The sequence below is a fragment of the Hyperolius riggenbachi genome, chromosome 5 (genome assembly GCF_040937935.1).
Source record: "Hyperolius riggenbachi isolate aHypRig1 chromosome 5, aHypRig1.pri, whole genome shotgun sequence".
NCBI classification, from domain to species: domain Eukaryota; kingdom Metazoa; phylum Chordata; class Amphibia; order Anura; family Hyperoliidae; genus Hyperolius; species Hyperolius riggenbachi.
The window spans coordinates 172,078,573-172,101,676 of record NC_090650.1 but is presented as its reverse complement, the minus strand read 5'-3'; the positions used below and the strand labels follow the sequence as shown (position 1 = coordinate 172,101,676).

Sequence of the window (23,104 nt, the reverse complement as noted above, 5' to 3'; positions counted from 1 at the left end):
TATACTAAGTTCATACTTTAGAATTAAAGTTGACAGTTTAATTAATTAACTTACCTAAATAATTCAAAAATTAATTTAAATTAACAAAAAAAATGTTTCCTTTTTAGATTGTTAATAATCCCTTGGTGAACCGGGCTGCAGCAGCAGCAGCAGCTACCATGGGCTCAATTGCAAGTTCACAGGCCTTTGGAAATGCACTAGCCAATCTGCAAGGTGTTACTGGACAACTTGTCACAAACGCACAAGGACAGGTAACAGTAACACTTTTTTTTATATTTATTTTATTTTGTTATGCATTTTTATAATTTTCAACTACATAGTGCATAACCCATGTTTATAAGGTTGTAAATCAAGCATATGTGATATTGCCTGGATCAAATACTTGGTTCTTTCTAGTCTCAGCAACAAAATTATAACTTCACCCTCTCCTTAGTCTTGAATCACGCAGGTCCTCACATGTAGGGGAAGTGTGAGCAGTAAATAAAGGAATGGAGTGCTCTAAGTGTAGAGTAGACACTTTATTCCATTAAAGCCACATTAATCCCATAGAGCCACATCAACCTCCCTGGTGTTCAATTCCCCCAGGATTTCTGTGCAAAAAGTGATCCAATTAATTTTCATAACTTTTTTTCCTGTAACTTACCATGATGTGTCAAGCAAGGGTCTAGTACACATTTTGAGTATAATGAAAGCTTAAAACACAAAATAAAATAAAAACTAAATTTTAAAATTACTCCCCAAAATCTAGTGATGATGTGCAGATTTGACCAAGAGACAGATCTCTTGTAATCGAATCTGATTAGAGAGAGATCTGTCAACTGCCCATACACCACAGGGCGATTCTTGATCATTTTCAGATTGAAATCTCATAGGAATCGTCTGCGTGCACTGCAGTATAAATGTACCCCCCTGTGCGTGCATTTATACATTACCTGTCCTGTGTCCGTCTTCAGAATCCCCCACAGGTTATTGTATTGAATTCAATAAGAAAAAAAAAAGTTTGCTGCCAGATGTTGTTGATGAAGAAGGGCCTGGATAGGCGAGAGCAGGAGCTGAGGAAGGCCTCCCATGATAGGGATAGACCTTCTGTCAGGAAAGGAAGGGGTTAATTTCTGGGTGGGCTTGGCCAGGCGACCTGAGTCAGAGGGAAGGCGGGTCGGACAGCAGTGGCTGAGGACAGGAAGGGTGTCAGCGGAAGGGGAGGAGCCAGAACGAGAGGAGATCACAGGAGAAAGTTGGCTTCCCTGTGTGTTCTCCTGCTTACAACACCGTGATGGAGGAGTTAGACAGCCTGATGGCAATGCTGCGGAGCGAGGCAGCGGCTAGAGGACCTGAATGGGTGGCACAGCAGATTGCGGAGAGGACGGAGGGCGCAGCCAGCGAACAAGCCGGGCGGGTCAGTGCACGCATCTCCAGGCCGCCGGAGCGGCTGAGTCCCAGCGCTTCCCCAGCAGGTCAGAGGAGAGGAGGTAGCCCGGGACAAGCTACTACAGCCCCCCCAGCAAGGAAGAATAGCGCGGCTGGGAGCAAAGGGGCTGGGAGTAAGCGACCACAAGGAGACCAGGAGGTGGCGGGCCCAAGCGGTATGGGGCCTAGTGGCGGCAAACAGCGCAGAGGTGACCCCAAGCAGAGCGGAGCGGCAGCTTCAAACAGGCGAAGTGGTCAGAAGGATACTAAGGGGAGGCGGCAGCGTGCGGCGGATGCCCCTACACCCAGGCAGTCCAAGCGATCAAAGAAGGACTCCAATCCGGGGTCTGGGAAGAAGGTGACAGCTGCTAAGGGGAAGCAAGCTTGCAGGCCAAGGTCCAGTAGCTCTGATAGCAGCATACGGAGTGCGGCTGCCGGGCATGGCAGGTCATCTTCTCCGTCACCACCTCGTCAGGAAACAGCATCGGGTAGCAGAGGACGGTCTGGGCGCAATGAATCACTTCGTGGTCAGTCGGCTCGAGATGGGGATCGCCAATCTGAGGGGTCTGGTGAGAGGCGACTGGAAAGTGAAAGGCGCAGGAGTAACAACAGGGCCGCTTCCCCTGCGGTCGCTGCTTCCGGGAGATCGGATGGAAATGGTGGTCGGTTCGAGGCGGCAAGGCCAAGAGGGTCGGCTGATCGGGACCCACGTCCGGTGCAGCCAGGTGAGAGCAACCTTGTTGGAAATGTTGTAAATGATGATAACAGGGGTGATGTGCTAGTGAGGGGGGGGGAGAGTGCTAGTGGGGCGAGTAGCAGTGGGGGATCACTGTCTGTAGCACAGTCAGCAGTTACTACAGGCTTAGGGGACAGCTCATCATCGGCATTATCCCTCATTAATACCCTGCTTGTCGGCATCAGAGATGCCTTACAGGGGCCTAGTCGGACCCAGGGGGCCTCTGAGCAGTCACCTGTGGCAGCATGGATTCCTTCGGGTGTGGGAGGGTCCACAGCACTAGTGCCAGCTGGTGGGGTTACGCAGCCTGGGGGGAATGTGGTTACCAACGCGGTGGTCACTGCCCCGGCGCAGAATGCCCCAAAGGATAAGGAAATGGATACGGTGCGGCTGGCAGACGCAGCAAAAGGGGAGGTTTATCTTTGCTTTTCTGGACCGTTGGGTTTGCATTTAAAACAGGAAGTTAGGGAAAAAATTTGGAAGGGTGAGTATATCGAGATCTTCTCGTTACTGCAATTGGGTAAGTTTAACTTGGATCGGGTCAAGCCCGACGAGAGTAAAAAAGAGGAGGAGGAACGTAGGAGGTACCGACTCATTCCCCGGACGTTCCAAAACTGGTCACAGGCTTTTTCCATATATGCCAGTGTACTGGGGGAGAAGCAACCCGAGTGTTGCTCGTCCCTTTTTTGTTACCAGGAATGTATAGCGGAGGCCCACAGGTTATACGGAGGTTCAGCATGGCTGCGCTATGATGAACATTTTAGGCAGTGTAAAGCGATTCGCCCAACGATCAGGTGGGATCAGAAAGACATAGGCATGTGGATGCAGTTGATGATCCCCGGGACTAAGAGCAATCAGCCCTTTCAGGGAGCTTCCGGCAGCTCAGGGTCAGCTGGGCAGCCGGCTAATAAGAAGCCAGGAGTGTGCTGGAAGTTTAATGAGGGGGCATGCAGATTCGGAAGTTCGTGCAGGTTCAAGCATGAATGCTCATCCTGTGGTGGAAGCCATGCCCATACCAGGTGCTATAAGCAAAACAAAGGTCGTTCCGCAGATGCTGCAAACAAAAGGGAGGACTCCAGTGATGGTGGAAAGGATGGAGCGATATCTAAGTAGGTATCCGGATGCGGCAGATGCGGATTTTCTGCGTAAGGGCTTTGCGGAGGGTTTTCATATTCCTAGTTCAGGTGTCCCAGGTTCTCATCCGCCTTATCGCAATTTAAAGTCTGTTATGTTACGCCCAGAGGTTGTTTCTGCCAAATTACGGAAGGAGGTGGAGTTGGGCCGCATGGCAGGCCCTTTTTCAGAATCCCCGATTACTGACTTGGTGGTATCTCCACTAGGTTTAGTCCCAAAAAAGGACCCAGGATCGTACAGGCTGATTCATCATCTTTCTCATCCGAGAGGTTTTTCGGTCAATGACGGTATAGATCCCGAGGCTTCATCGGTTGTTTATACGTCATTTGACTCAGCAGTCCGGCTGGTCAAAAGGACAGGAAAAGGGGCTTTGCTGGCTAAAGCTGATGTGGAAGCAGCCTTTCGGTTGCTTCCTGTGCATCCAGATAGTTTTCGCTTGCTGGGCTGCTTTTGGGAGTCACACCTGTACGTAGACTGCTGCCTCCCGATGGGGTGCTCCATATCCTGTTCTTACTTCGAGCGCTTTAGTTCGTTTGTAGAATGGGTGGTCAAAGAAGTGTCAGGGTTAAAGTCAGTCATTCATTATTTGGATGACTTTCTTTTTATCGGGGGGCAGGCTCTAGCTAAATGCGCTTACCTGCTGGCCTCCATGCGCCAGGTGTGTGCGCAGTTTGGCATACCCTTAGCAGAAGAAAAGACCGAAGGCCCACAGACTACAATCAAGTTTTTGGGGATTGTCATCGACTCGGTCGCCATGGAGTGCAGGCTGCCTGGTGATAAGGTGGATGACTTGCGTCTCACTATTACCAGGACGCTCGGTTCAAAAAAGATCACCTTGCGAGAGCTTCAGTCGCTTCTCGGTAAGCTGAACTTTGCGTGCAGAATTATGCCCATGGGGCGTATTTTCTGCCGACGTTTGGCAAGGGCTACAGCAGGCGTTGCGTCCCCGCACCATAGGATCCGGTTGGTGGCAGAGCACAAGGAGGACTTGCGTATGTGGTTGGTATTCCTGGCTGACTTTAATGGCCGTTCTATGTGGATGGAGGAAGCTCTCGCAAACCATGACTTGGAGTTATTTACGGACGCCGCAGGATCTCTGGGCTTCGGGGCGTTCTTCTCGGGTAAGTGGTGCGCCGAGGCCTGGCCTGAAACATGGGAACCGTTAGGCCTGACGAAAAATTTGATACTGTTAGAATTATTCCCTATCTTGGTGGCGGTTGAGCTGTGGGGACCTTTGTTGAGGAATAGGAGAATCCGATTTAATTGCGACAATATGGGTGTGGTGCAGGCAATCAATAGTTTGACGGCATCATCACCTCCGGTGGTGAGAGTACTGCGTCAGTTGGTGTTAAGATGTTTGAGATTCAACATGTTGATGTTTGCAGTCCATTTGCCTGGAGTAGAGAATGAAGTGGCTGACGCTCTTTCTCGATTCCAATGGCAGAGATTTTGGACCCTCGTCCCGGGAGCAGAACGGCAGGGGGCTTCCTGCCCTCCGGCCTTATGGAAGATACCCGTGGGACAATAGGAGTTTGGATTTCTCAATCATTGTCAGCATCAACCTGGGCAGCGTATTCAGCGGTGTGGACGCAATGGGAGGAGTCGTGGCGACAAGTTGGAGGTTGCCAAGCAGATGAGGAAAGGTTGTTTTTGTTGCTGAAATTCATGGCGGAAAAAGGGGTTGCGGGGATCACCCCGGGGGTAATAGCAAAAAATTTGGCTGCATTATCGTTTTATTTCAAAGTTCAGGGTTTAACTGATGTTACTAAAGATTTCAGAGTTCGCATGGCATTGAGAGGTTTGAGGAGACAAGTAGTAGCCCCCAAGGATACTAGGCGCCCAGTTACATTTGGCCTGTTGATTTCAATTTTGGGGAAGCTGGGAGAGATATGTAGTTCCCCATACGAGGTTTTGTTATTTAGTGCTGCTTTTGTATTGGCATTTTTCGGGGCTTTCAGGGTGAGTGAATTAGTGAGCCCCAACAAAAGAGGGGTGGGTGGCTTCTTGGAAGGGGATGTGGCATGGTCGGAGACAGGAGTGGAGGTGCAGTTGCGTAGATCAAAGACAGATCAGTTAGGCGGGGGCCGGAAGATCACGTTGTTCCCCGTGGAAGGATCAGTGGGTTGTCCAGTGGCGGTGGTGGGTCAGTTTTTGAGGGTGCGCCCCCGGACGGGTGGTTCATGGCTGTGTCACGCAGATGGGGTGCCATTGACAAAATACCAGTTTGTGGCGGTGTTTAGGAAAACATTGAGCAGCTTGGGCCTTGTTGCGGCCGAGTTTGCATCGCACTCATTTAGGATAGGAGCGGCCACGGAGGCGGCCAGATGGGGGCTTCGAGATGATCAGATTAAGAGCATAGGAAGATGGGAATCAGCTAGATTCCAGTTGTACGTCAGGCCACAGTTGGTATGATGGGTCAGTGAAGGGGAGGTAAACTAGTGTTAGGTATTATGTTAGTTGTTCAGTTTTTGTTTATTTCAGATAACCCAGCTCCTCCAATCTTGGTTTGGAATTTCGGCCACTCATATGTCGCATGGGGTGCACGCAGAGCCGCTGTGCGGCCGGACGGCCGGCAGTTGGGTATCCCGAGAGCGACTGCAACTGTCCGGTGGATCGGAATTCCAGGCATGCAATGGGCCAAGGTATTGCCAGAACTGCAGAGATTCGTGGCCCTGGACAGGGCCCCTGAGGTACTGGTTCTCCATGTCGGTGGGAATGATCTGGCCTCAAGGACCACGAGGCAGATTATACAAGATATAAAATGTGATTTCATGAGGATGCGGTTGACTTTCCCACGAACAATTATAGTGTGGTCTGAGATTATTGGCAGAAGCCATTGGAGGTTGGCTCGGTCCGTTGACAAAATTAATCGAGCTCGCAAGAAGCTGAACAGGGAGGTGTCCCGGTTTGTGGTTAGGAATGGGGGGGTGGCAGTGAGACACGAAGATTTAGAGGAGGATTTAGATTTGTTTCTTAGGCGTGATGGAGTACACCTCAACGCCATAGGTACAGATTTGTGGTCCCTGGCTTTAGAGGGTGGTATTCAGCGGGGGCTCCGTTTGTGGGCTGCACAAGGGTGAGGTTTCTCCCTTGTTTGTGGTGGCGGGGCAGGGAGCCCGGAGGACGGTGGTTAATTATTGGAGGAATTCACGCGGGTGAATTTCTCAGGGTATCCGTCATCTGAAAGAGGTTAGTAAGGGTATGCAGCTGTCCCTGAGCCGGAGTTTGCGGCTGGGGGCCGGTTATATATATAGTTGCATTACCTACGTTTGTTAGCTTCCGGGGTTCCTTGTCCTGCAAGGTTTATACTTCTTAGGTTATTAAGAATTGTTTTATATTAAAATATTGTTCAATAAATTGGGCTGCATTGGCCTATTTTCTCCACGTCAATGGTAGTCCTTTGTATTTTTGTGAGGAAGTTTGGTGAGTGGGTAAAGGTTTGGGGACAGGTAATGGGATATTCCCAGATCAAGAAGGGCCTGGATAGGCGAGAGCAGGAGCTGAGGAAGGCCTCCCATGATAGGGATAGACCTTCTGTCAGGAAAGGAAGGGGTTAATTTCTGGGTGGGCTTGGCCAGGCGACCTGAGTCAGAGGGAAGGCGGGTCGGACAGCAGTGGCTGAGGACAGGAAGGGTGTCAGCGGAAGGGGAGGAGCCAGAACGAGAGGAGATCACAGGAGAAAGTTCCCTCCCACCCTCCCTTAGTTAGAAAGTTTTAGTTGGTTGTCATTGCAGCTGGCGGGGCAGGGAGCCCGGAGGACGGTGGTTAATTATTGGAGGAATTCACGCGGGTGAATTTCTCAGGGTATCCGTCATCTGAAAGAGGTTAGTAAGGGTATGCAGCTGTCCCTGAGCCGGAGTTTGCGGCTGGGGGCCGGTTATATATATAGTTGCATTACCTACGTTTGTTAGCTTCCGGGGTTCCTTGTCCTGCAAGGTTTATACTTCTTAGGTTATTAAGAATTGTTTTATATTAAAATATTGTTCAATAAATTGGGCTGCATTGGCCTATTTTCTCCACGTCAATGGTAGTCCTTTGTATTTTTGTGAGGAAGTTTGGTGAGTGGGTAAAGGTTTGGGGACAGGTAATAGGATATTCCCAGATCATGCTGCGTGACCCTGGCGGCATCATCTCTGATCAGGGAACAGGTCATTATCAGAGGTACACAACGAGGGATCAGCATGCCAATGGTGAGTATAAGCCAACTCGAGCAGGGTTGCTCAGAAGAATTCGGGTGTTTTTTGAGGTTTGCCGCATGCGAACCCGAACCCGATTGCTGCAATCGGAGCCGAACCTGAATACGAAGCCTGCCGAATGTGCGCACTCAAATTCGGCCGGATGGAGCTGTGGGTTCGGGTTCAGCTTCGGGATTCGAGGATGACGTGATTGGGCCAATCAGAAGTCCTCCTGCCAAGGACCTGGCAACCCTAGCAACCAATCAGAGGAGGGGAGCCTGGCCCTCCCCTCCTCTATATAAGGCGGCGGCCATGTTGCGGAGCCACGCACTTGTGTGACTGCTGCTGGTACTGAGAGATTCTCCAGTGCTGTGCTGTGTCTGAGCTAGTGCTTTTCACTGCTAAACCTAGCATTTTGCTTCCTAAACACCTCCTAAACACATTTATTGTTGTCTTATATAGTTAGCTAGTATTTTGATTGATTTTAGTCAGCTAGTGTATAGTGTATACTGTGCTAGGCTAGTGTTAGTCTGTGCGCAGGCTAGGTCTGCTAGCCTAGGTAGCCTTAGCCTACTACTAGCTTAGGTAGGTTAGGGATTCTAGTTAGTTGTGTACTTAGTAGTACTAGTTTAGTTCATTATTACTGCTGTAGTCTGTTACTTTATTAGTTTCAGTACTGTGTTAGTTAGTTACTGACTGTGACAGGCCACCAACAGCATCCGTTGTGAGTGACCTGACCTGTGACTGTCTGTCACCTGCCCGAGCCTATTGATTGATTGCGTCTGACCGTGTGTGACCGATTGTTGTAATTGTCACCGACTGTCTGCCGCACGACTTACTTGTAACATAGTACGCTAGGTGTTTCTTAGTTACCTGCGTGCGTGCGTACTACTACTAGTGTCTACTACTATACTACTGTAATGATCGGCGTAACACAGAGAGGGTCTGATTACCGGTGATCTGCAGTATCACCGAGAATGCAGAATATACCCGATTATTGATGATCTGCAGTATCACCGATAATCAGATATATATTCTAACCTCTGGACACCTGAGAGATAAGAGTGTTTTGGTGTAACAGTAATACTTTGAGTATTGCACCTGAGGGGCAGGGGCGAGGCAGTACAAGTACTGCACAAGAGACAAGTTCCTTCCACTAACCTGGACTCTCCCGTGAGAGGAGTCAGGCTGGAAGTGGGAAGGACAGAGTGAGAGTGACACCAGAGAAGAGGTGTCACTAACATATCTGGGAACTGCCTCTAACAGTAAGGTCAGTTCTCGAGGTCGGGCAAGCCAGGTCGTAAACACACAGACAGATAAGATACGGAATCAGGAGACAGATACGGAATCCAATGAACATGCAGAGTTTGGCAACGGAGTATCAGAATGGCAAGGTACAGAATCAGGAGGCAGATACAGAGTCCAGGAACGAGCAGAGTTTGGCAACAGGATATCAAAATAGCAAGGTACAGAATCAGGAATCAGAAGAAGGGTCAGGCAGGCAGAAGGTCATAACAAATAATACAATACAATATTCCTAACGCTACGGTGAGAGTTCCTTGATCATCAACACCTTTGGAAACTGAGCTAGAACACAGATACTGACAAGGTCTGAGTGCTACCACGTAGTGATCGCAACGCCAGATGCCAGAGAAATGACCAGCATCCAGTATATATACTATAGCGCTCTCCAGCGCCACCCCTAAGTGCTGGACCAATGGAAGGTGGTGAAAATGTCAGCTGACCAGCTTGGTCAGCTGACTCTTCTCTGGCTGTCATATAAGCTCTGCCTCTCAGCGCGTGCGCGCGTCCTTCTGAACCTGTGTGGACTAGCAGTCCCAGCCACACCAGACATATTTTTCAATGTATCCGCTGATTCGGGCGCGGGAGCCACCGCGCTGCTCTCCAAGCAAGCGGCGGCTTCCCTGCGTCCAACCACAGTGTCAGTAGCATTGTTATGTGCACAATCCGCCACATCCAATGCGGACACCACCGCTCTGCCCATGCAGCATGCGGCGGTTTCCTCACGTTGTGCCACCATGTTGGACGCGGAAACAGCCGCCTCATACTGAGCACTTGTGGCAGCTTTTCCGCGTTTCCTTACAACTACTAGTCTACTAGTACCCGTTCACTTATTTTTTTTTTCACTTTTACTGTGTGATTTTATTATCATCTGTAGTGTGTGTAATAAATAAGAGTTACAACACATACAGGCCACCACCAGCATCCGTTGAGAGTGACCTGTGACTGTCTGTCGCCTGCCCGAGCCTATTGATTGATTGCGTCTGACCGTGTGTGAGCGATTGTTGTAATTGTCACTGGCTGTCTGCCACACGACTTACTTGTAGCGTAGTACGCTAGGTGTTTCTTAGTTACCTGCGTGCGTGCATGCGTACTACTACTAGTGTCTACTGCTATACTACTAGTCTACTAGTACCCGTTCACTTATTTATTTTTTTCACTTTTACTGTGTGATTTTATTATCATCTGTAGTGTGTGTAATAAATAAGAGTTACAACACATACAGGCCACCAACAGCATCCGTTGTGAGTGACCTGTGACTGTCTGTCGCCTGCCCGAGCCTACTGATTGATTGCGTCTGACCGTGTGTGAGCGATTGTAATTGTCACCGACTGTCTGCCGCACGACTTACTTGTAGCGTAGTACGCTAGGTGTTTCTTAGCTACCTGCGTGCGTACTACTACTAGTGACTACTACTATACTACTAGTCTACTAGTACCCATTCACTTGTTTTTTTTCCACTTTTACTGTGTGATTTTATTATCATCTGTAGTGTGTGTAATAAATAAGAGTTACAACACATACAGGCCACCACCAGCATCCATTGTGAGTGACCTGTGACTGTCTGTCGCCTGCCCGAGCCTATTGATTGATTGCGCCTGACCGTGTGTGACCGATTGTAATTGTCACCGACTGTCTGCCGCACGACTTACTTGTAGCGTAGTACGTAGTGTTGGGCGAACAGTGTTCGCCACTGTTCGGGTTCTGCAGAACATCACCCTGTTCGGGTGATGTTCGAGTTCGGCCGAACACCTGATGGTGTTCGGCCAAACCGTTCGGCCATATGGCCGAACTAAGTGATGTGATTGGCCGAACGGGTCACGTGGTTCGGACCCCAACGCGCTCTGATTGGCCGAACGGGTCACGTGGTTCGGGTAAATAAATACCCGATCCACATCATTTCTCCGCCATTTGTCTGTGGGTTTAGCTTTGGGTAGGCAGGCAGGGTAGTTCTCTATCCAGCCAGGCTAGCCAGGGTCCCCCAAGTCATTGTGTTGCTGCTGGGAACAGTAGTACACCGCTCACCCACACTATATAGCATTGTGTTTACTGCCACTCTGTGTCTCTGCTGGGAACAGTAGTACACCGCTCACCCACCACTGTATAGCATTGTGCTCTGTGTCGCTGCTGGGAATAGCAGTACACCGCTCACCCACCCACCACTGTATAGCATTGTGCTCTGTGTCGCTGCTGGGAATAGTAGTACACCGCTCACCCACACTGTATAGCATTGTGTTTACTGCCACTCTGTGTCTCTGCTGGGAACAGTAGTACACCGCTCACCCACCACTGTATAGCATTGTGCTCTGTGTCGCTGCTGGGAATAGTAGTACACCGCTCACCCACCCACCACTGTATAGCATTGTGCTCTGTGTCGCTGCTGGGAACAGTAGTACACCGCTCACCCAACACTGTATAGCATTGTGCTCTGTATCGCTGCTGGGAACAGTAGTACACCGCTCACCCACCACTGTATAGCATTGTGCTCTGTGTCGCTGCTGGGAACAGTAGTACACCGCTCACCCACACTATATAGCATTGTGTTTACTGCCACTCTGTGTACACCGCTCACCAACCACTGTATAGCATTGTGTTTACTGCCACTCTGTGTCTCTGCTGGGAACAGTAGTACACCGCTCACCCGCCACTGTATAGCATTGTGCTCTGTGTCGCTGCTGGGAATAGTAGTACACCGCTCACCCACCACTGTATAGCATTGTGTTTACTGCCACTCTGTGTCTCTGCTGGGAACAGTAGTACACCGCTCACCCACCACTGTATAGCATTGTGCTCTGTGTCGCTGCTGGAAACAGTAGTACACAACTCACCCACCCACCACTGTATAGCATTGTGTTTACTGCCACTCTGTGTCTCTGCTGGGAACTGTAGTACACCGCTCACCTACCACTGTATAGCATTGTGCTCTGTGTCGCTGCTGGGAACAGTAGTACACCGCTCACCCACCCACCACTGTATAGCATTGTGCTCTGTGTCGCTGCTGGGAACAGTAGTACACCGCTCACTGACCACTGTATAGCATTGTGCTCTGTGTCTCTGCTGGGAACAGTAGTACACCGCTCACCCACCACTGTATAGCATTGTGCTCTGTGTCGCTGCTGGGAACAGTAGTACACCGCTCACCCACACTATATAGCATTGTGTTTACTGCCACTCTGTGTCTCTGCTGGGAACAGTAGTACACCACTCACCCGCCACTGTATAGCATTGTGCTCTGTGTCGCTGCTGGGAATAGTAGTACACCGCTCACCCACCACTGTATAGCATTGTGTTTACTGCCACTCTGTGTCTCTGCTGGGAACAGTAGTACACCGCTCACCCACCACTGTATAGCATTGTGCTCTGTGTCGCTGCTGGGAACAGTAGTACACCGCTCACCCACCCACCACTGTATAGCATTGTGCTCTGTGTCGCTGCTGGGAACAGTAGTACACCGCACACCCAACACTGTATAGCATTGTGCTCTGTGTCGCTGCTGGGAACAGTAGTACACCGCTCACCCACCACTGTATAGCATTGTGCTCTGTGTCGCTGCTGGGAACAGTAGTACACCGCTCACCCACACTATATAGCATTGTGTTTACTGCCACTATGTGTACACCGCTCACCCACCACTGTATAGCATTGTGTTTACTGCCACTCTGTGTCTCTGCTGGGAACTGTAGTACACCGCTCACCCGCCACTGTATAGCATTGTGATCTGTGTCGCTGCTGGGAATAGTAGTACACCGCTCACCCACCACTGTATAGCATTGTGTTTACTGCCACTCTGTGTCTCTGCTGGGAACAGTAGTACACCGCTCACCCACCACTGTATAGCATTGTGCTCTGTGTCGCTGCTGGGAACAGTAGTACACCGCTCACCCACCCACCACTGTATAGCATTGTGTTTACTGCCACTCTTTGTCTCTGCTGGGAACAGTAGTACACCGCTCACCCACCACTGTATAGCATTGTGCTCTGTGTCGCTGCTGGGAACAGTAGTACACCGCTCACCCACCCACCACTGTATAGCATTGTGTTTACTGCCACTCTGTGTCTCTGCTGGGAACAGTAGTACACCGCTCACCCACCACTGTATAGCATTGTGCTCTGTGTCGCTGCTGGGAACAGTAGTACATCGCTCACCCACCACTGTATAGCAGTGTGCTCTGTGTTGCTGCTGGGAACAGTAGTACACCGCTCACCCACCACTGTATAGCATTGTGCTCTGTGTCGCTGCTGGGAATAGTAGTACACCGCTCACCCACCACTGTATAGCATTGTGCTCTGTGTCTCTGCTGGGAACAGTAGTACACCGCTCACCCACACTATATAGCATTGTGTTTACTGCCACTATGTGTACACCGCTCACCCACACTATATAGCATTGTGTTTACTGCCACTATGTGTACACCGCTCACCCACCACTGTATAGCATTGTGTTTACTGCCACTCTGTGTCTCTGCTGGGAACTGTAGTACACCGCTCACCCGCCACTGTATAGCATTGTGATCTGTGTCGCTGCTGGGAACAGTAGTACACCGCTCACCCACCCACCACTGTATAGCATTGTGCTCTGTGTCGCTGCTGGGAACAGTAGTACACCGCTCACCCAACACTGTATAGCATTGTGCTCTGTGTCGCTGCTGGGAACAGTAGTACACCGCTCACCCACCACTGTATAGCATTGTGCTCTGTGTCGCTGCTGGGAACAGTAGTACACCGCTCACCCACACTATATAGCATTGTGTTTACTGCCACTCTGTGTACACCGCTCACCAACCACTGTATAGCATTGTGTTTACTGCCACTCTGTGTCTCTGCTGGGAACAGTAGTACACCGCTCACCCGCCACTGTATAGCATTGTGCTCTGTGTCGCTGCTGGGAATAGTAGTACACCGCTCACCCACCACTGTATAGCATTGTGTTTACTGCCACTCTGTGTCTCTGCTGGGAACAGTAGTACACCGCTCACCCACCACTGTATAGCATTGTGCTCTGTGTCGCTGCTGGAAACAGTAGTACACCACTCACCCACCCACCACTGTATAGCATTGTGTTTACTGCCACTCTGTGTCTCTGCTGGGAACTGTAGTACACCGCTCACCCACCACTGTATAGCATTGTGCTCTGTGTCGCTGCTGGGAACAGTAGTACACCGCTCACCCACCCACCACTGTATAGCATTGTGCTCTGTGTCGCTGCTGGGAACAGTAGTACACCGCTCACTGACCACTGTATAGCATTGTGCTCTGTGTCTCTGCTGGGAACAGTAGTACACCGCTCACCCACCACTGTATAGCATTGTGCTCTGTGTCGCTGCTGGGAACAGTAGTACACCGCTCACCCACACTATATAGCATTGTGTTTACTGCCACTCTGTGTCTCTGCTGGGAACAGTAGTACACCACTCACCCGCCACTGTATAGCATTGTGCTCTGTGTCGCTGCTGGGAATAGTAGTACACCGCTCACCCACCACTGTATAGCATTGTGTTTACTGCCACTCTGTGTCTCTGCTGGGAACAGTAGTACACCGCTCACCCACCACTGTATAGCATTGTGCTCTGTGTCGCTGCTGGGAACAGTAGTACACCGCTCACCCACCCACCACTGTATAGCATTGTGCTCTGTGTCGCTGCTGGGAACAGTAGTACACCGCACACCCAACACTGTATAGCATTGTGCTCTGTGTCGCTGCTGGGAACAGTAGTACACCGCTCACCCACCACTGTATAGCATTGTGCTCTGTGTCGCTGCTGGGAACAGTAGTACACCGCTCACCCACACTATATAGCATTGTGTTTACTGCCACTATGTGTACACCGCTCACCCACCACTGTATAGCATTGTGTTTACTGCCACTCTGTGTCTCTGCTGGGAACTGTAGTACACCGCTCACCCGCCACTGTATAGCATTGTGATCTGTGTCGCTGCTGGGAATAGTAGTACACCGCTCACCCACCACTGTATAGCATTGTGTTTACTGCCACTCTGTGTCTCTGCTGGGAACAGTAGTACACCGCTCACCCACCACTGTATAGCATTGTGCTCTGTGTCGCTGCTGGGAACAGTAGTACACCGCTCACCCACCCACCACTGTATAGCATTGTGTTTACTGCCACTCTTTGTCTCTGCTGGGAACAGTAGTACACCGCTCACCCACCACTGTATAGCATTGTGCTCTGTGTCGCTGCTGGGAACAGTAGTACACCGCTCACCCACCCACCACTGTATAGCATTGTGTTTACTGCCACTCTGTGTCTCTGCTGGGAACAGTAGTACACCGCTCACCCACCACTGTATAGCATTGTGCTCTGTGTCGCTGCTGGGAACAGTAGTACACCGCTCACCCACCACTGTATAGCAGTGTGCTCTGTGTTGCTGCTGGGAACAGTAGTACACCGCTCACCCACCACTGTATAGCATTGTGCTCTGTGTCGCTGCTGGGAATAGTAGTACACCGCTCACCCACCACTGTATAGCATTGTGTTTACTGCCACTCTGTGTCTCTGCTGGGAACAGTAGTACACCGCTCACCAACCACTCTATAGCATTGTGCTCTGTGTCACTGCTGGGAACAGTAGTACACCGCTCACCCACCCACCACTGTATAGCATTGTGCTCTGTGTCGCTGCTGGGAACAGTAGTACACCGCTCACCCACCACTGTATAGCATTGTGCTCTGTGTCTCTGCTGGGAACAGTAGTACACCGCTCACCCACCACTGTATAGCATTGTGCTCTGTGTCGCTGCTGGGAACAGTAGTACACCGCTCACCCACACTATATAGCATTGTGTTTACTGCCACTCTGTGTACACCGCTCACCCACCACTGTATAGCATTGTGTTTACTGCCACTCTGTGTCTCTGCTGGGAACTGTAGTACACCGCTCACCCGCCACTGTATAGCATTGTGATCTGTGTCGCTGCTGGGAATAGTAGTACTCCGCTCACCCACCACTGTATAGCATTGTGTTTACTGCCACTCTGTGTCTCTGCTGGGAACAGTAGTACACCGCTCACCCACCACTGTATAGCATTGTGCTCTGTGTCGCTGCTGGGAACAGTAGTACACCGCTCACCCACCCACCACTGTATAGCATTGTGTTTACTGCCACTCTTTGTCTCTGCTGGGAACAGTAGTACACCGCTCACCCACCACTGTATAGCATTGTGCTCTGTGTCGCTGCTGGGAACAGTAGTACACCGCTCACCCACCCACCACTGTATAGCATTGTGTTTACTGCCACTCTGTGTCTCTGCTGGGAACAGTAGTACACCGCTCACCCACCACTGTATAGCATTGTGCTCTGTGTCGCTGCTGGGAACAGTAGTACACCGCTCACCCACCACTGTATAGCAGTGTGCTCTGTGTTGCTGCTGGGAACAGTAGTACACCGCTCACCCACCACTGTATAGCATTGTGCTCTGTGTCGCTGCTGGGAATAGTAGTACACCGCTCACCCACCACTGTATAGCATTGTGTTTACTGCCACTCTGTGTCTCTGCTGGGAACAGTAGTACACCGCTCACCAACCACTCTATAGCATTGTGCTCTGTGTCACTGCTGGGAACAGTAGTACACCGCTCACCCACCCACCACTGTATAGCATTGTGCTCTGTGTCGCTGCTGGGAACAGTAGTACACCGCTCACCCACCACTGTATAGCATTGTGCTCTGTGTCTCTGCTGGGAACAGTAGTACACCGCTCACCCACCACTGTATAGCATTGTGCTCTGTGTCGCTGCTGGGAACAGTAGTACACCGCTCACCCACACTATATAGCATTGTGTTTACTGCCACTCTGTGTACACCGCTCACCCACCACTGTATAGCATTGTGTTTACTGCCACTCTGTGTCTCTGCTGGGAACAGTAGTACACCGCTCACCCACCACTGTATAGCATTGTGCTCTGTGTTGCTGCTGGGAACAGTAGTACACCGCTCACCCACCCACCACTGTATAGCATTGTGCTCTGTGTCGCTGCTGGGAATAGCAGTACACCGCTCACCCACCACTGTATAGCATTGTGCTCTGTGTCGCTGCTGGGAACAGTATTACACCGCTCACCCACCACTGTATAGCATTGTGCTCTGTGTCGCTGCTGGGAACAGTAGTACACCGCACACCCACCACTGTATAGCATTATGCTCTGTGTCGCTGCTGGGAACAGTAGTACACCGCTCACCCACCACTGTATAGCATTGTGCTCTGTGTCGCTGCTGGGAACAGTAGTACACCGCTCACCCACCACTGTATAGCATTGTGCTCTGTGTCGCTGCTGGGAACAGTAGTACACCGCTCACCCACCACTGTATAGCATTGTGCTCTGTGTCGCTGCTGGGAACAGTAGTACACCGCTCACCCACACTATATAGCATTGTGTTTACTGCCACTCTGTGTACACCGCTCACCCACCACTGTATAGCATTGTGTTTACTGCCACTCTGTGTCTCTGCTGGGAACAGTAGTACACCGTTCACCCGCCACTGTATAGCATTTCTGTACTGCCACTGTACTGCTGCCAGTCAGCGTGTACTTTAAGGATAAGTGAAATGAAGAAGAAATCCTGTGAAAGAGGGAGGGGCAAGGGAAGAGGTGTTTCCCCTGACGGTTCACGTACAGGCCACAGTGGAGCACCGAAGAAAACCCACTCAATACCGCACATGTTGTCCAGGAAATCAACCCTCACAAATCCAAAAGAACAGGACCAGATAATTAATTGGATGACCTCTCAAGCGTCCAGCAGTGGGTTAAGCAGCACCAGCACATCACGCAAGAGGTCCGAGTCCTCAGACAGTTACAAGGAGCCAGTGGGCACAAAGCTGACACAACCAACAGCGACACCACGCACACAACTGCCAAATAACCAGTCCGAAGAATTTCCTCAGGACACAATGGAGTATTCGCTGGAGCTATTCCCAGCCCAACAAACTTCCACCTTTCAAAGGTCAATGGAACAGCCAGAAATGTTGTGCCCGGATTCACAACCATTTACTGTGGGAAATGCACCGCGCACTGAAATGCAAGGCGAGTCCGAGGACTTTGAAACCCAAATCCCAGAGCAAGTTGGGCAGGAGGGGTTTCAATTGCAGGAGGTCGGCCGAGAAGATCTGGAAGACGACGTTGGAGTGAGCTGCGCAGAGGTTGTTTTGGGGAGCTCTACTCCACGGCGGCGGCCCACAATCACATATGACGAGTTTGAGGAGATGGAAGAGGAGGAGGGTATGGACAATGTGGACACAGACCCAGATTTTGTATGTGAAGGAGAACATCGCCGTCGTAGCAGCACAGATGAGTCTGTTGAAGAACCCACTGCTGCACGAGTTCGCCTTGTGCCACAAGGTAGGCGGCACGAAATTTCAGGCACCACAAGTGTGGAAGTTCAAGTGAGACGCAAAAGAGGCGCATACAGAAATCGCCAGCAAGGCAGGTGCTCCAAAGTCTGGCCTTTCTTTGAAGACTGCAGTGAGGATGGTACCATGGTGATTTGCAAGGTGTGCAAGACCCGCCTGAGCAGGGGGAAAAATATTAACAACCTCTCCACCACCAGCATGACCCGCCACATGGTATCCAAACATCCCACTCTGTGGGCGCCAGGACAGGGTACCAGCAACACTGCCTCCCTTGGTGTCACCAGACTCACCACCAGACCCTCCTCAGCCGCAGCAGTAGCCCAGCCATTGCGTGGTTCACAACAACATTCACAAACATCAGACGACGCTGAAACTGTCACTTTCCGGAATAGTGCTCTTGAGGTCTCCCAGTCTTCATCAAACACAACAACCAACAGCCGTTCAGTGTGCAGCCCTACGGTTCAGTTGTCTGTCTCGGAGATGCTTGAGCGCAAGAGGAAATTGCCAGCAAATGACCCCCGGGCCGTGGCACTAACAGCCAGCATAGCCAAGCTTCTGGCCTGCGAAATGCTGCCATATCGAGTGGTGGAGACAAACAGCTTCAAGGGCATAATGTCAGTGGCCATCCCACGTTACGTGGTTCCCAGCCGCTACCACTTTGCGCGCTCTGCAGTGCCTGAGTTGCATGAGCACGTGGTCAGCAAAATAACCCGAAGCTTGAAGAATGCCGTTGCCTGCAAGGTTCACCTCACCACTGACACCTGGACGAGTGCGTTCGGCCAGGGTCGATACATCTCCCTTACCGCGCACTGGGTGAGCCTTGTGGAGCCTGGCAGCGATTCCTCACCTGCTACGGCGTGGGTGTTGCCCACGCCGGAAACAGCTGCACCGCCGTCCCCCCCACTGGATAACAACAGGAGCACCTACCTCTCTGACTGCTACTCCTCCAACGCATCTCAAAGCTGTACCTCATCCGGAAATGCTAACCCAGCAGCAGTAGGATCGTGGAAGCAGTGCAGCACAGCTGTTGGCATGTGTCAGCAAGCGTTGCTGAAGCTGATCTGCCTTGGGGATAAGCAGCACACAGGGGAAGAAATTTGGAGGGGAATAAAGGAACAGACGGATTTGTGGCTGGCACCGCTGGACCAGAAACCGGGCATGGTTGTGTGTGATAATGGGAGTAATCTCATTCGCGCTTTAAGGTTGGCTAAGCTGACACACATCCCTTGCCTGGCGCACGTGATGAACCTAGTAGTTCAGCGGTTCCTGAGGACATACCCAGGCATGGCCGATCTTCTGTTGAAGGTGCGACGAGTGGCCAAACATTGTAGAAATTCCAGTACTGCTTCGGGGGCACTCGCCAAGATGCAGGAGCGCTTCAATCTCCCCCACCATCGCTTGCTGTGTAATGTCCCTACACACTGGAATTGTACGCTGCACATGCTAGCCCGCTTTTGCGAGCAGAAGAGTGCAGTGGTCCAGTACATGACGGCGCAGTACCGAGGCGCATCTGGACAGCTGCCAAGCTTCTGTGGATCCGATTGGGCCAACATGTTGGACCTCTGCCAAGTCCTCCAAAATTTTGAGCAATCCACGTTGCTTGTGAGCAGTGACAACTCTTCAGTCAGCATTACCATACCACTGCTGTGTTTACTGAAGAAGTCAATGTTGAAAATCAAGGAAACAGCTGTCATGATGCAACTGGGGGAATCTGAAGGAGAAAACGATCAGCGTGATGATACCAACATCAGGCCATCTGCCTCAGGAAACGCTGGCCCCAGCAGCTATGACGAAGAAGAGGAGGAGGAACAGCTGGAGTTGGAGCAGGAATTTCATGCCACCACTGACGAGGGCCAGAGTGGTGCACGTTCGACTTCCACAATTCAGCGCGAATGGTCAGCAGAAGCAGACCAGGAAGAAGGTGACGACTATGATGCATCACAACAACTATCACAACGCTCACAAGAGGATGATGAGGATTCTGGCAGGACTCTGGCACACATGGCTCAATTCATGCTAGACTGCATTGAACGCGACCCATGCATTGTGCGCATTCTGGACAACACCAATTACTGGGTTTATACCCTTCTGGATCCACGGTACAAACACAATGTTCCAAAACTGCTTGAAGAAAGAGTCAGACAGGTCAAAATGGAAGAATACTAGCAGGCCCTTGTGGAGACTTTAGAGAGGAGATTGACATCCTCCCCCTCCTCTAGCCAGTTGTACGCCGACAGACTGACTTCCGCAAACCCAGGACGACCAGGAGGGCAGCAAACAACACAAGCCACAGCTAGTGCCCAAAAGGGAATGGTATCGGCAGTGTCCTTGGAGTAGGAAAATTTTCTGACACCCATGCAGCAGCCCACAGAACAGCAAGCGAGCAGATCCACCTCCAACACCGATCGCCTGGAGAAGATGGTCAAGGACTACATGTCAGATGGCGTAGCTGTGTTGAACAATCCATCTGCACCCTTCAACTATTGGGTATCGAAGCTAGACACCTGGCACGAACTGGCAATGTACGCAATAGAGGTGCTGGCTTGCCCGGCAGCTAGCGTTATGTCGGAACGCTGTTTCAGTGCTGCCGGAGGCATCGTCACAGATCGGCGTATCCGCCTCTCCACAGAAAATGCAGACCGTCTGACTCAAATTAAAATGAATCAATCCTGGATTGGAAACGACTACGCAACACTCCCGGACCCCAACCAAGTAACATGAACAATGAACATCTGTGATGGGTTAGCGTCACCGATCCCTTTTCCTGGAACCTCTCATCTGTATTACATTTATGACTGCATGCCGACAAAAAGCCAATTGATATCCGCACGCTTTTTGTCCTCATGCAAGGCCTGGGTTGTTGTGTCTCAAAGCGTAGCCTTCTCCTCCTGCGCCGCCCTCCTCTGTTCCATCACGTGTGCTGCTGCTGGGTTAGCGTTACCGGTCCCTTTTCCTGGCTGGAACCTCTCATCTGTATTACATTTATGACTGCATGCCGACAAAAAGCCAATTGCTATCCGCACGCTTCTTGTCCTCATGCAAGGCCTGGGTTGTTGTGTCTCAAAGCGTGGCCTTCTCCTCCTGCGCCGTCCTCCTCCTGTTCCATCACGTGTACTGCTGCTGGATTAGCGTCACCGATCCCTTTTCCTGGAACCTCTCATCTGTATTACATTTATGACTGCATGCCGACAAAAAGCCAATTGCTATCCGCACGCTTCTTGTCCTCATGCAAGGCCTGGGTTGTTGTGTCTCAAAGCGTGGCCTTCTCCTCCTGCGCCGCCCTCCTCCTGTTCCATCACGTGTACTGCTGCTGGGTTAGCGTTACCGGTCCCTTTTCCTGGAACCTCTCATCTGTATTACATTTATGACTGCATGCCGACAAAAAGCCAATTGCTATCCGCACGCTTCTTGTCCTCATGCAAGGCCTGGGTTGTTGTGTCTCAAAGCGTAGCCTTCTCCTCCTGCGCCGCCCTCCTCCTGTTCCATCATGTGTGCTTCTTCTGCGTTAGCGTTACCGGTCCCTTTTCCTGGAACCTCTCATCTGTATTACATTTATGACTGCATGCCGACAAAAAGCCAATTGCTATCCGCACGCTTCTTGTCCTCATGCAAGGCCTGGGTTGTTGTGTCTCAAAGCGTGGCCTTCTCCTCCTGCGCCGCCCTCCTCCTGTTCCATCACGTGTGCTGCTGCTGGGTTAGCGTTACCGGTCCCTTTTCCTGGAACCTCTCATCTGTATTACATTTATGACTGCATGCCAACAAAAAGCATGTTACCTGTGCAAAGAAAACAGACATTTCCCGCATTTAAAAGACAGTTTTCCCTTTGAAACTTTAAAATCGATTTTCTCAAAAACTATAAGCTCTTTTTGCAAAATTTTTTTTCCTCTTGTACCCACTCCCAAGGTGCACACACCCTGTAAATTTGGGGTATGTAGCATGTAAGGAGGCTTTACAAAGCACGAAAGTTCGGGTCCCCATTGACTTCCATTATGTTCGGAGTTCGGCTCAAACACCCGAACATCGCGGCCATGTTCGGCCTGTTCGGCCCGAACCCGAACATCTAGATGTTCGCCCAACACTAGTAGTACGCTAGGTGTTTCTTAGCTACCTGCGTGCGTACTACTACTTGTGACTACTACTATACTACTAGTCTACTAGTACCCATTGACTTATTTTTTTTTCCACTGTTACTGTGTGATTTTATTATCATTTGTAGTGTGTGTAATAAATAAGAGTTACAACACATACAGGCCACCACCTGCATCCGTTGTGAGTGACCTGTGACTGTCTGTCGCCTGCCAGAGCCTATTGATTGATTGTGTCTGACCGTGTGTGACCGATTGTAATTGTCACCGACTGTCTGCCGCACGACTTACTTGTAGTGTAGTACGCTAGGTGTTTCTTAGTTACCTGTGTGCGTGCATACTACTACTAGTGTCTACTACTATACTACTAGTCTACTAGTACCTGTTCACTTATTTTTTTTTAACACTGTTACTGTGTGATTTTATTATCATCTGTAGTGTGTGTAATAAATAAGAGTTACAACACATACAGGCCACCACCAGCATCCGTTGTGAGTGACCTGTGACTGTCTGTCGCCTGCCCGAGCCTATTGATTGATTGCGTCTGACCGTGACCGTGTGTGACCGATTGTAATTGTCACCGACTGTCTGCCGCACGACTTACTTGTAGCGTAGTACGCTAGGTGTTTCTTAGCTACCTGCATGTTTCTTAACTACCTAGTGACTACTACTATACTACTAGTCTACTAGTACCCATTCACTTATTTTTTTTTCCACTTTTACTGTGTGATTTTATTATCATCTGTAATGTGTGTAATAAATAAGAGTTACAACACATACAGGCCATCACCAGCATCCGTTGTGAGTGACCTGTGACTGTCTGTCGCCTGCCTGAGCCTATTGATTGATTGCGTCTGACTGTGTGTGACCGATTGTAATTGTCACCGACTGTCTGCCGCACGAC

The 23,104-nt window shown here is 50.5% G+C and overlaps 1 protein-coding gene across 1 annotated transcript in view; it reads left to right on the top strand.

Moving 5' to 3' along the window:
- The window catches only part of POU6F2 (POU class 6 homeobox 2), a 1,008,259-nt gene that overhangs the window by 842 nt on the left and 984,313 nt on the right, over window positions 1-23,104 (top strand). The window contains exon 2 of the mRNA XM_068238300.1: window positions 108-251. Coding sequence (XP_068094401.1) covers window positions 108-251 — 144 coding nt within the window. The remainder of the gene's footprint in view (window positions 1-107; window positions 252-23,104) is intronic.